The following is a 14,017-nucleotide window of genomic DNA, read 5'->3' as shown; positions in this document are numbered from 1 at the left end:
GAGGAGTTCATGTCCGTTGGATCTGTAAGCAATCAACAGTTGTAATTAGAAGAGGGTAAAACGGGGTCGTTTTATTTTAGAGTGGGGATTAGACTGGCTCGGGCTTTGGGATGGACCGGGGAGACTTAAGGCAACTGGGCCGTTTAGAATTGGCCTAGTCCATGCCTTTTTTCCTTTCTTTTTCTTTGATTTTAAAATCCTAATCAAATTAATTAATAATCTAAATTAAATCCTAAATCAAATCTAATTTGCAGAATTAAACCTAATTTTCTATTTCTAACATTTAAATAATTAATTAACTTAACACTAATGAAAGAAAATTATTAATTAAATGCTAAAAGCTAAAAACGTAAAAAAAATGACCATTATATTTTGTGAATTTCATTTAATAGTGTATTTAATTAATGTAATTAAATCCTAAATGCAATTAAGATCTAAATGTTATGCAATGAAAATTTGAATATTTTTATGATTTTAAGATATTAAATATGCACAAAAATGTAACTAAATGCAAACAAACAATTTAAAAGGAATTCCTAAAATTCTACATAAATAAAAAATAATTAGAAAATTATTTTTATGAATTTTGTAGGAGTATTCTTGTAGGGCAAAAATTACGTGCTCACAATTAAAACTAACAAGGCATTTAATTTTTTCCTTTGGGCCCTTGGTGTTGTGGAAATGGCTTAAGTGACCAAGTAATTAACACCCAAAAGTCACAACTTTTAAATATGTTATGCTACTCTTATTGAAACTAAATTAGTTCTAATATTTTGAGTATCAAACCACAAGGTATTGGATACCTTTCCACTCATATGATTACGATTTCTCTTGTTGGATGTTAATTTTCTAATAAACTTTATTTTTGGGTCCCAACATGATTAGTATCTTTCCACTCGTGTGAGTATATTTCTTTTATTTTTGCTTAATTTATTTTATGCTATTTCTTTTATTTTTACTTAATTTATTTTATGCTACCATAAAATAGTGGGACAAATCTTTATTATGGACATCTTGATTCATCAATTTTTTAAATAGTAAAAATATTTAGAGAGTTTTGCAAAAGTCCTATGCAAGTATCGCGTTCTAACTTTGCCATATGACGTTTTAAAAAAATATCGAAAAATTAATCAAATCGTACCAATATCGCATAGAAATCGAGATGATTGAGACGGTTCCGAAAAGTATAATTTTGGCTATATAAAATTAAAAAAATCGAAAATAGATATGGTACAAATTTTATAAATATAACCGGCTTCACCGAATCTTTGACACCCCTGCCTCTGCCTCATATACTTTGAGGACTAAAGCAATGGATTTAGCTGCCTTGGGGTTGAGCGGCCCTGCTATTAGCGCGAGGGAAATCATTTTATAGGTAATTGTTTTCGATGATATATTTTCTAGTATTTAGTTATCAGAAATTGAAAATATTTTCTATCGAAAGAGGAAAAAAGCAAAACTCGTTTTTCTACAACTATCTTAATTCTTAATTTCATATAACTTGTTCCAAAAAAAAAGGTACAAAGAGAAACAGTGACCTATATAAATTCTACTAGACAGTTATTTAGCCAGGAAACCCAGAAAGCCACAAACTCATTAGCAGAAACATAGAAAAATGAGTTCTCTTAAAGGAAAGAAACCTCATGCTGTGTGCATACCATTTCCATCTCAAGGCCACATAAATCCTATGCTAAAAATTTCCATACTTCTTCACTCCAAAGGCTTTCACATAACATTTGTCAACTCTGAATATAATCACAAGAGATTGCTCAAATCCAGAGGCCCTTCTTCTCTTAAAGGTTTTCAAGATTTTGTCTTTGAAACAATCCCAGATGGACTTCCTCCTATTGATTCCGATACTACTCAACATATTCCTTCTCTTTGTTTCTCTACAAAGGAAACTTGTTTAGCTCCATTTAAAGAGCTTTTAATCAAGATTAACTCATCTAATGATGTTCCTAAAGTGACTTGCATAATATTTGATGGAATTATGACATTTGCTGTTTTGGCTGCTCAAGAAATTGGTGTTCCAAGTGTTAGCTTCAGAACTACGAATGCTTGCAGTTTTATGTGCAATAAACACCTACCTCTCCTCATTGAAAAAGGAATTCTGCCTCTGAAAGGTTAGAAATCTTGAAAATTTGAATCTTATCTTCTTTTCATTATGGGTTCAGGATTACAATTCTTTTAAATTAATGGGTTCTAAATTAATAATTTGTACATATCTATTGATTTTTTAATACAAATACAATATTTGAACAAAAGTTACTGGGTTCAGCCGAACCCGCAACCGATATTGTGGCTCCACCCCTGACTACTTATATTAAGTCTAATATTCATCACCAGGGGCAAATTTACTGCCCAAAATATGAGGCATTGAACTCGATCTTTCCGTCAAATTAGGCATTTTATGTACATATTTTATATAATTAATCTAATATGGTCTATTGGGTTATATGCTCCAAAAAGATTGAATGCTATATTATTTATTTAGAGGAACATGGATCAATTCCTCTTAATACTTTTTTGTACTTTTTTCTTTAGTAGTACATTCATGTTCTAATATTCATTACCGTAGTTCTTTAATTGAAGTACAGCCAAAATTTCCATGTAGGTAGCTTAGCTCATCACATTTTGTTAATTATTGTCATCTTATTAATTTAGTCCAATAATCAAAGCAACAGCTTTTAAAATTCACATTAAGCGCGAGATAACCACACAAAAACAAAAACAAAAAGAAAAATCCTTTTGTACAATAAGTTGTCCAAGTTCATCTTCTTGTACTATATATTTATGTAATTCTTTCTCCTTGTTGTTATGCAGATACAAGTGATATAACAAATGGGTATTTGGACACGGTTATAGATTGTATACCAAGTATGAAAAATCTTCGTCTTAGGGAATTTCCAAGCCAAATCAGAACCACAGATATAAATGACAAATTGCTGAATTTCATAATGGGAGAAACTGAAGGAGCTTCAAAAGCATCAGCTATTATTTTTCACACTTTTGATACACTCGAAATTAATGTCTTAAGAGATTTATCCTTAATTTGTCCTCCACTTTATACTATTGGACCTCTTCATTTGCTCACTGATCAACTTCCAGAAAATAGTCTAAAATTCCTTAGAGCCAATTTATGGAAAGAGGATGAGGATTGTATCCAGTGGCTAAATTCAAAGGAGGAAAAATCAGTGGTTTATGTGAATTTTGGTAGCATAACAGTATTGACAAAAACACAACTTATGGAATTTGCATGGGGACTTGCTAATAGTAAGAAAAACTTTTTCTGGGTAATTAGATCTGATGCAGTTGTTGGTGATGATTCTGCAATGTTACCAAATTATTTTGTTGAAGAAACTAAAGAAAGAGGGATAATTTCAAGATGGTGTTGTCAAGAACAAGTGTTGAAACATTCATCAATTGGTGCATTTTTGACTCATTGTGGGTGGAATGCAGTGATGGAAAGTATAGGAATTGGTGTTCCTATGATTTGTTGGCCATTTTTTGCTGATCAGCACATAAACTGCAGGTATATGTGCATTTTTTGTTTTTTTTTGTTTTTATTTGTTTCAAAAGATAATACTTCTTATGTATATATATATATATATATATATATATATATATTATCCTTAATGACATGATTTTACAAAGGGGAGCCTTGGAGCAACGGTAAAGTTGTCTCCGTGTGACCTATAGGTCACTGATTCGAATCGTGGAGCAGCCACTAATGCTTGCATTACGGTAGGCTGTCTACGTCACATTTTTTGGGATACGGCCCTTCCTCGAACCTTACGTGAACGAGATGCCTTCTGCACCGGATTGCTCTTTTAATCACATGATTTATAGTAACAACAATATCTATGACATATTTTAGACTATAATTTCATAGTTTTTCTTTCTTTTCTAAACTTTATGTCCAATGTCGGTCACATATATAATTAGAGAGTGAGGAGTGTGTGTATATATATATCCAACGGGACGGGCCGTCCTGTCCTGTCCCACTTCATTTTAAACGGGATGAGCCAATGTTAAACGGGATACGGGATGGGACGGGACGACCATTTCGTCTCGTTTGTTCCGTCTCATTTCGTCCCGTTTGTCCCGTCCCGTCCCGCCTGTCCCATCCCATCTATCCCGCCTGTCGCGCGAGTTTTTATGGTATATTTGTGGAATTTCTGTTATATTTGGTAAGTATAAAACAAATCCAACTTATGCACCGGCCATTAATGAAATTATTGCAAAATTTAAAAAGTATTTTTTCTTTATTCCCCAAGTTTATTTAATTTCTACAATACTTAACCCATATTTAAAATTAAGAGGTGCAAAGGGACTTGTTCGTAAAATTTATCAAAATTTAGCAATTCAAGAAAATGAACAACCATTTTTGAAGATTTCCAAGCTAACATATATTTTTGTGCTAGAATCTAGATCAATGTTTGATAAATATAAATCTATGGAAACAACAGGTGGTGAAACTGCTCCTTCTACTTCTAAGTCTAGAGTAGAAGTTCTATAGGAAGATATGAATTATATAACATGTTTTGATTTCTCTATTGATGATGAACTTGATTCTTAGCATCAGAGAATCTTTTTAGCGCAACAATATTTCAAATCGGAGATCATAGAGGCCTAATTCAAACAGAAATCTTCCTAGAAGGTGGCTGCGTAGATTAAGTGCTCTTCAAAAGAATTATATTTGTATATGAGATTTTAAAGTTCTATTAATAAAATAACAGGCTCTAAGCGTTGAATTTTTTTTATGAATTATCTTAGTTACTTAATACTTTGAAATTATATTAAATAAATTATAACTCTATTATAAATTTATAATTACTAGAATATTTCATTACAAGTCTATTGTTTTAATATTTTTACTTAGTTTTCTAATTTCCGTTTTAACATTTAAGTTTATTAAATAAGTCAAAAAACTAGCCATTGCAAACTTTAAAAACTTAGTCATTTTCAAAAAAACTAGACGTTTTTTATATAAAAAAAAACTACACTTAAGGCCCGCGAACTCGTTCTGTCCCGTCCCATCCCGTTTGTTAGCGGGACGGGATGGGCCGACCGTTTCGTCCCGTTTCGTCCCGTCTCGCTTAAATGTCGTCCCGTCCCGTCCCTCCCCATCCCGTTAATTTCGTCCCGTCCCGTTGGCAACCATAGTACCACTTAATAACAAAAGTAAGAAGGGAGGAATTCAAAATAAAAGATCTCTTCATTTTCATGTGCAGGTATGTATGCTGTGAATGGGGTGTTGGCTTGGAAATTGGCAAGAATGTGAAGAGAGATGAAGTGGAGAAAATTGTGAGGGAAGTTATGGATGGAGAAAAAGGTAAGAAGGTGAGGAAGAAGATGAGTGATTGGAAAAAATTGGCAGAAGAGGCTACTAGATTAGAGGGTTCATCAAGCTTGAATTTAGATAAATTAGTGAAGGATGTCCTTCTATCCTAGAATTTTGTTCATTAATAGTTATATTGCTTAACTCAAAATGAACAGAAAAAGGTCAAACCTAAAAGTATGAGTTATTTACTTTTAGAAGAAAAAAGAAAATGGCATCAAGTATACAAGCAGTATCAAGTAAACAAACAGCAAACTGGAGGGTAGTAAAACACTACATCTAATTTCCACCTCTATAACTCCTCTCTTTATTCATGTACAATTTCCTTTTTCATGTTTTTTCCTTCTTGTATTTCCTTTGTGAGCCCTTTCCCGAACCCCGCGCATAGCGGAAGCTTAGTGCACCGGGCTGCCCCTTTTTTATTTCCTTTCTGAACTTCATGTGAATTCATTCTTGGTCCATAATGTGCGATCAATTCAACTTATGGTTTACAAACCAGGAAAAAGGCAAGAAAATGACCAACTAATATAGTACGTAGTTGTTTGGTCCTGCTGACTTAATTCACGGGCGCAAATTGTTGATCAATCAGTCGTTGAGCCCCTTCAACTATCATCTTTATCACTTCACCTGCAGGTAGAATTTCCTTTATAAGACCAATGCTCTGACCAGCATACATCGCCATGCTTTCGATATCTCCAGTAGTTGAGGTATTTGGAACTGTACCAGCAAAGCGACGAACCTCTCCTTCCTGTTCAAGAAAGAATATGAAACTAATTACATTCCTAAGAACAGGGTATAGATACAAGAAATCCACTCATAAAATAAATGCAAATGGAGAACTAGAAAGTTAATAACATTCTAATTCTTTGTACTTAAAAGGTAAAAGACTGATCACAGAGTGGAGATTGACATGTCAGAACATTTTCAAGTTTTTTATTAGGAAGAATATAGCAGGATATTCACCCTGCCGTGTATGATTGTGCGGCCAATGACAGGTTGATTTGTTTCATTCTCATGACTTGGGAGCGCCTTCCATTCCTTGTAGAACGGGGTTGCCAGAACGCGGTGTGGTGCCCCTGGCCACCTTGCGCGACCAAATAAGTCTGTGTATTCTGTTTGCTCAAATTCAATGAGCTTCCTCTTGTATGTTGGGTGCGCATAGCTTTCCTCTGTTGCGAGAAACCTGAAAAGGTGTAAGAAGTTTAAAAGGGAGACCTTCTTCTAAAGAGCAGTAGATCAGCCTGAACAACAGGATATAGATCAAACTGGAAGCAGGTACTGATGACAGATTAAAGACCTTAAAATGTTCGAAGTTAACGTTCAATACCTAGTTCCTAGTGACACACCCTGTGCACCAAGGGCCAGAGCAGCAACATAACCACGCTCGTCCACAATTCCTCCAGCAGCAATTACTGCAATGTCATGACCACGAACAAGATCGACAACTCTAGGCAATAAGGTAATTAAACCATCCTAAAAGGAATTCAGCCAAGCAGGTGATACATTAGTATTCAATAAAACAACAATAACAACAATACCCAGTGTGATCCCATAAGAGGGGTCTGGGGAGAGTGGGATGTACGAAGACCTTACCCCTACCTTTGTGGGGAAGAGAGGCTATTTCCGATAGACCCTCGACTCTAGAGAAGCGTTTTCAAAATAGGTTTGAACAATACAAGAGTAAAAATGCTATGCTACATTAGTATTCAATAGTAATCTTACATATAATGTAACAAAAAGTGGAATCTGCACGAGCATGAAGGTGGGGGTTTGAAGTGAAATGTTCTTTAGGCAGAACTAGTATCATTATCTTGATAAGAAACTAACGCATCTCATGTATGTGATCACCACTATACCTGGCCAGCAACATGGCCTCCTGCTTCTCGACCTTGGACAATAATTGCATCTACACCAGCATCTGCAGCTTTCTTTGCTTCTTCATAGCTCCCAATCTTTTTATAAAAAAAAGAAATTAAAAAAAAATGAGTGTTATAAGGTACATTTCAGAAAACAATAGATTAGGGTAAACTTCTATTCTTTCACACATGCACCGACTCTAAATCTAAAGCAACAAGCAGAAGCCACTTAACTTGCAGAAGAATTAGTAGTCATGCCGCAGGATAAAATAGGGAAAACAAAAATAGAAAACTTAAAAAGGAATCATCTATATGAATTTTTTAAAATGCGTAATACCATAACATCATTACCTACGAGCTTGCAAATAATAAACAACCCATAATGAAACAGAATAGCAGTATGTGCTAATTGATATTCTTACATAAATCAACTAACAAAATACTGTAAAAAGAGCTACTAGCATTACATAAAACTAACATGAATATAATTGATTTGAACTTCTTGTACTTGTGTCGCACATCAAGTCATTTCTTAGAATTTGTGTATAGTTTTGGTGAAGAGTTACCTTCATTCATGAGGTACTTTCAACTAGAACAAGCAGAGTAAAAGTTTCGAAGCAGTATAGAGGAGTTTAAAGCTAATCCCAACTCTTATCCAACAACAACAAAATAGCTAGAACAGTCCCACAAGTGGGGTCTCGGGAGGATAATGTGTAAGCAGACCTTACCCCTACCTTGTGAAATCCCAACTCTTATCCAGTTAAAGAAAAGGATCGATCATTTTGTAGCACTACTAATGGTAAAGAATTCATTAAGTTTTGTGATTCCAACAACAAAGTGTTGAAAGTTAAAAAAGATTTGTGTTTAAAACTTACTTGGGGTACAACCTTGACCCCAGCTTTATGAGCTTCAAGAACCAACTCTTTTGAGCATTCACCCCAATAAAGCTGTAATACTGCAACCTTCTCCTCCAATATAGCCTTTAAATTTTCCTTGTGAGGAAATGTAAGAATTACACCTATCCCAAATGGTTTGCTAGTCAAGGTTCTTGTTTTCCTTATAAGTTCCCTCACATGATCAGGATCTTCCTGTCAAACAAAAGTATAATGTTACATTCCTCTTGACTTGTGTCTAGTCAAAGACATCAAAACAAAAGACAGCCAATAACTGAACAGGGTAATTGGAAGTCAACTGTCACTTTGACCTATAAAATGAGTTCACTGCACAACTTCTGTTGCTTATATTTCCTTTCTTTCTTTAATCAGGGGACTACTATTATACACTAACAATTTAAAGAATTTATAATATCAATAGGAACTTAACCAGTAAAAAACATATACTAACAATCTAAGCTTTTGATGAATAGTAGCAACAGACCTGACATTTATAGGGTATTCAGCAGTCTGTTTCTAAAAGGATACATAGGAGTTTTATACATTGACAACATAAAAAAATATGTACACTATAACAACAATAATAACACAAGGGTAGTGTGTATCCAGACCTTGCCCCTACCTTGTGAAGGTAAAGAGGTTGTATCCCTACCCTGTGAAGGTAGAGAGGTTGTTTCTGAATAAACTCAGTTCAAGGATAAAATGAGAAGTAGCAGTAGCAACAAGCAATGACAACAGTAATAATAGTAAAATAACTGAAGCGAAAGGAATAACAGAGAGACATATAACTCCGGAACAAAAATGCAAGGTTAATACTACTGCCACGGGTATGGCAAAGGAATACACTCAACTTACCCCTAACCTTGTACCCTAATCTTTGACCTCCACACTCTCCTGTCAAGGTCCGTAAGCTAAAGGCGTCATAATAGGGTCATCTAAAAACTAAGTACATAAACAATGAATTAGTAACTTTAAAAAATACGATCAATTAACAGGTAAATAAATTAAATTATATTGATAGTATAAACATTCTTTTAAATTAAATCGAAAGGAGGTGTAGGAGACATTACCCAATCAGGGGCTCTAAGAAGACCAAGAGCACCAGCATTAGCAACAGCAGCAACAAGCTCCGGACCTGATATATCTGGTCCTAAGGGTGCTTGCACTATCCCATACTCAAATCCCAATATCCCTCTCCAACCCATAACTCTCTTTCTTCAGATAGATCCGTAACTATTAACTTATGCGGTGAAGTGATGTTTCTGTGCCAAAACTTGGACATTTTTATACTATATTGTCACACATGGCTGCTGTCTTATCTAAATTTTTAAATACGTAAGCCACTACGTCTAAAGCAACTACAAGGAAAATTTTATTTTGTGTATCATACATATGATATACCTTTTTTATCTCACAATTTTGTGGACCCAAATTTCTGTGGACCCAAAAGTATAAAATTGGGATCCACAAATTTATGAGACAAAAAGGAATCTTGTACGGCTAGTATAATACAACTAGCGTAAGTTGTATGAGAGACAAAATAAAATTTTTATGACTAGTATATAAATAATGAAGACAAGGAAAGGACAAGTGTCAACATACTGGAAAATGTATGAGGTGGGTTATTGACCGGCTTCTACAGCTTTTACCATTCATAGAATTAAGCTGAGAAATTGCTCGGAAGTTGATTACACAAGCAAACCAAATGAATTAGTATGTGTCTCTATACCATTGATGCGAAAATCAAGCTTTTCTCAACTCACTTTTTGCAATTCAATTTGAAATCTGGTTTCCTAATAATTTTTTCTAGTCAAATTGAACTTTGGTTTCTTCGTTTTCCTTTTCTTTCGATATGACAATGAAATTTGTGTAACAAGATGATTTATGTCTGGGACAAAAACGTTTACGCTACTCCGGTGGTTTCAATCTTTGTTACTAGCAATTTAGCATAGTATAATCATTTCAGATCAACTAACCAGAATTAAGTAATATCCGCAGTTCATATAAAATTGACACACACACACACATAGGTGTCATATTAACTTGGACTCGCATTGCCATGCAGGGGAGAATAACATTGTACAATCGCTCTCAAAATAATAGTCGAAATATATATATACACACACTATATTAAAGGAATTTTTAACTCAACAAAGGTTAACACCTTATTTATTTTAAATAAATATCATTTAAAAAAATTATATTTTATAGATACCTTTTGTGGTTTATAGCAAAATATTTAATTTTGGTTACCTCCTAGCCCTAAGCCACTAAATACGCTAATCAGTTACACTATTTTTTTTCTCTCTCTACTTTGATACATCTCATTCTCTTCCACATCCCATTAAAATTTCCGATCTCCTCCTCCTTCCACCAGAAAATTTCGATTTTGATAAACTCCAAGGCTGTGATTTCTGATGTTTCTAGCGACGAGGACTCTAAAGCATGAACACATGGGGCTAGTGTCATATCAGAGGAAGTGGAGAATAAACAAGATATAGAAGGCACTTTTAGACTCCATAGACCATTTTTCAGAACATCAAAGAAGCGAAAATAGAGCAGACTTTCATCATGATCAAGCCTGATGGTGTCTAACGTGGCTTGATTGGTGAGATTATCGGAAGATTTGAGATGAAAGGATTCTCTTTGAAAGGCTTGAAGTTCATCACTGTGGATCGTGCCTTTGCTGAAAAGCATTATGCAGACTTGTCTGAAGTTTGGGGTTGAGCAATTTGAAGATTCTGTTACTTTTTATTAAGAGCATTTCAATGTATCTCGCTGTATTTCTATGTATTTCATTGTATTCACTATCTTTTATTTCATTGTAATTCAATGTATCTCGTTGTATTCAGTGTCTTTTTTTCTCATTGTATTTCAACGTATCCCTCTGTATTCTATCTATTTCATTGTATTCATTGTCTCGCTATATTGCATGAATGTATTCATAAGTTTTTTTTAATTAATATAATTTATGTATTCAGATGTATTATATAGTTTCTCTGAAGACTGCTATGTTTTTGGGGTATTTTGCGATTGAGAATCTTTTTTATAACTGGAAAATACAAAATTTGTGTGTTATAATTGAGTTTGTTGAGTTATATTAGGAGTCTATTATGTTAATTGATTTACTTTTCGTTTTAAAAACAGTGTAATCCCCTATCTCACGCCGTGAATACAGTCGAATACAATAATTTGTCCAGCCGTAATCCCATGTTTCACTCCATGAATATAGTCGAACACACTCGAATACAACAACTGATTAGCTGGACTTCCCTGATTCACGCCTATTTTTGCTACTGTATTCATGAATACAATAGCTTAAATACATCAAATACATCTTATAACCACATAAAAGGTATCTATATTCCGTAATATAGCAAATGGTATCTATAGATGGCTAATTACTACTAAAAGATAGTGTTTTATGAAAATTTCATTATATTAAAAGCACAAAGCCCCTTAGCAAAATATCGTTCACCTTTTTTACCCTTTTAAAATAGTGTTCGTACTAGACAAAATTGTCATTTGATTATTTTCCTAATATTTAGGACATATTCATTTAATTATTTTTCTAATATTTAAGACTTTAATTATTTTCTAATATTTAGTACTTCTAAATCAACTAAAATTTCTATATTAAATTTTTTCTTATTAAGATTATGTAACATATCATATTTGCAACCACAAAAAAGAAGAAGAAGAAGGTAATAACGCATAACACATAAAACCCACATTTTTAGGTTTAGAAGCTTTAGAAAATATTGCAAAATCATAGTTACCAAAAATATATATTACAAATTCAACTTAGTTCTAGGGAACATAGGAGAAAAGAAATTTAAAAAAAAATCCAAAGAGAGAAAAAAAAGACTAATTAAAAAGGAGATGTTTCATAACTAACAAGCTTTAAAAACGAATGCAAACTCACATTAGGATAGTTTCGAACAGTTTGTATTCCTTTTAAGTTTAGGAATCTTTTTTCTTTCGTTAAATTTATTATAGATTAATTCTTTGGAAATTTATATTTAGAAATTCAATATTAATAATTAACAATTACATAATGCAATTTTATGTGCTTCTAATAAGCTAAGAAAAAATTAACAAATAGTTTATATACCGTAATTCATTACTAAAAGAATGGAGAAAACTATACGAATTGAATAACAACTGAGACCTAACAAACGTTAAAATATAAAGTATTTTCATATGAAAGGTTCTACGAAATCCACTTTCATAACGAGATGTTAGTATCCTCGACTTTTAAAATACTAGTCTAAGCATACGCGCGTTGCGCGTGTCCTCATGTTAATGAAAGCAGATTTTTAAAAGCAGATTTTTAAACTATGTTTTACATGCCTTAGCTAAAACAATTGAATTATAATTATTACGTCCTAATTGAACTATGAGGGTGTTTGGCTAAGCTTATAAGCTAGTCAAACTGGCTTATAAGCACTTTTTGGCTTATCTACGCGTTTGGTAAAATTAAAAGTGTTTATAAGTTAAGTGCTTATAAGCCAAAAATAAGCCAAAAGTCATAAGTTGGTCCCCCCAACTTATCAAATTTTAGCTTATAAGCACTTTAAGTTTGACCAAAATATTTACTATTCTATCCCTAAAATACTTCTTTTTAAAACAAAACTCTTTGTATCCCCAATTCTTCAGCTACTTATTATTAATTTCAGCACTTCTATCCAAACACGTAACTGCTTATTTTTTAAATCAATTTCAGCACTTAAAAGTGCTTTTCAGCACCTAATGCTTATCAGCTATTCTAAATCAGCTAAGCCAAACGGGCTCTATATTTTATTATGTCCTAATTGTTAACTTTAACTGAATTATAGATAACAATTTGAATAAGAAAATGACTTATATAAGTAAAAAAATTCTTGATTTTGTATTCCTAAAGAATAGGAGTTCCTACATAATTTAAATATGAAAATAAAATTTTAGTTGATTTCAAAGTCCTAAAAATTAAATAACATTTACTGGTGAATTTGAGTTGTTAATCATTACAAGTTATATAAATGCCTCTCTTTCTCATCTTTGTAAGAAATTCATTAGGTAATTAGAGTATTTTTAGATACAATTTATTTATCTTACTTTAATAAATAACAATGGTTAAATATATTTATTTTTTAATTTCTCACTACATGTAAAACATTATTATCAAATCTATTCATTCAAAAATGATCAAACTCATTCTAAAACATAAAAAAGAACTAAATAAAACGTGCATATGTAAACCCTTTTTAATGATTCTTGACGTACATAAAAAGAATAGATAAAAATTTGAATCTAGAAACCTTCCTGAAGGTTTCTAATATTTTTAAAATTTGAAATAATAACTTTGAAAGAACTTAAATTTATCATGGAGATATGAATCCTTGGCAAACTAATATGGATGTATTATAATTATATCAAACAATTCAAATAAGAAAATTTTTTATATAAAGTAAAATTTAATTGATTTTAAAGTCCTATATATTACGACTTCCTACTTAGTTCAAATAAGAAAAAAAATTAAAAAGTAAAAAAGTAATTAATTTTAAAGTTCTAAATAATAGAAAAATAAATAAATTGAGTTTATCATGTGAAATATATTTTAATAGATATCACTTAGTCCACCTGTAGAATTCTTCAAAAAAAAAAAACAATCTTATAAAACCGAAGCAATACATCAATCCCTAATCACTAAATAAAACAATCTAAACAATGAACAAACATGAAATAAGAATTCCCATGAATACACGTCAACACAGAAAAGAAATATAATCTTTTAGCTAATCCCCACCGATACCGGTTTATATGTGCCTCTGTAATCGGTTCCTATTAATTAAATTGGGACCTTTAGCGGCCGGAGGAGTATTTTAGTTAATTTAGGCAAGGAATTTATATGAATAAAATTTACTCGATTTAAATTCCTAAATATT

General features: G+C 32.5%; 2 protein-coding genes across 2 annotated transcripts; one reads left to right on the top strand and one right to left on the bottom strand.

Moving 5' to 3' along the window:
* Positions 1-1,517: 1,517 nt before the first annotated feature.
* LOC104237951 (7-deoxyloganetin glucosyltransferase-like) lies at positions 1,518-5,674 on the top strand. Its single transcript, XM_009792186.2, has 3 exons — positions 1,518-2,123; positions 2,824-3,532; positions 5,235-5,674. The coding sequence occupies exons 1-3, from the start codon at positions 1,616-1,618 to the stop codon at positions 5,452-5,454; spliced, it is 1,437 nt and encodes a 478-aa protein (XP_009790488.1). The 5' UTR covers positions 1,518-1,615; the 3' UTR covers positions 5,455-5,674.
* Positions 5,507-9,355, bottom strand: LOC104237952 (uncharacterized). Its single transcript, XM_009792187.2, has 6 exons — positions 9,161-9,355; positions 8,073-8,285; positions 7,198-7,293; positions 6,669-6,814; positions 6,305-6,524; positions 5,507-6,089 (listed from the first exon to the last, which is right to left on the bottom strand). Exons 1-6 carry the CDS (start codon positions 9,293-9,295, stop codon positions 5,898-5,900), a joined length of 1,002 nt encoding a protein of 333 aa, XP_009790489.2. The 5' UTR covers positions 9,296-9,355; the 3' UTR covers positions 5,507-5,897.
* Between the last annotated feature and the right edge of the window lie 4,662 nt (positions 9,356-14,017).

This window comes from Nicotiana sylvestris, chromosome 1 (assembly GCF_000393655.2).
Source record: "Nicotiana sylvestris chromosome 1, ASM39365v2, whole genome shotgun sequence".
Classification (NCBI taxonomy): domain Eukaryota; kingdom Viridiplantae; phylum Streptophyta; class Magnoliopsida; order Solanales; family Solanaceae; genus Nicotiana; species Nicotiana sylvestris.
Note: the sequence above shows the minus strand (reverse complement) of the source record. Positions and strands in the feature narration are given on the sequence as shown.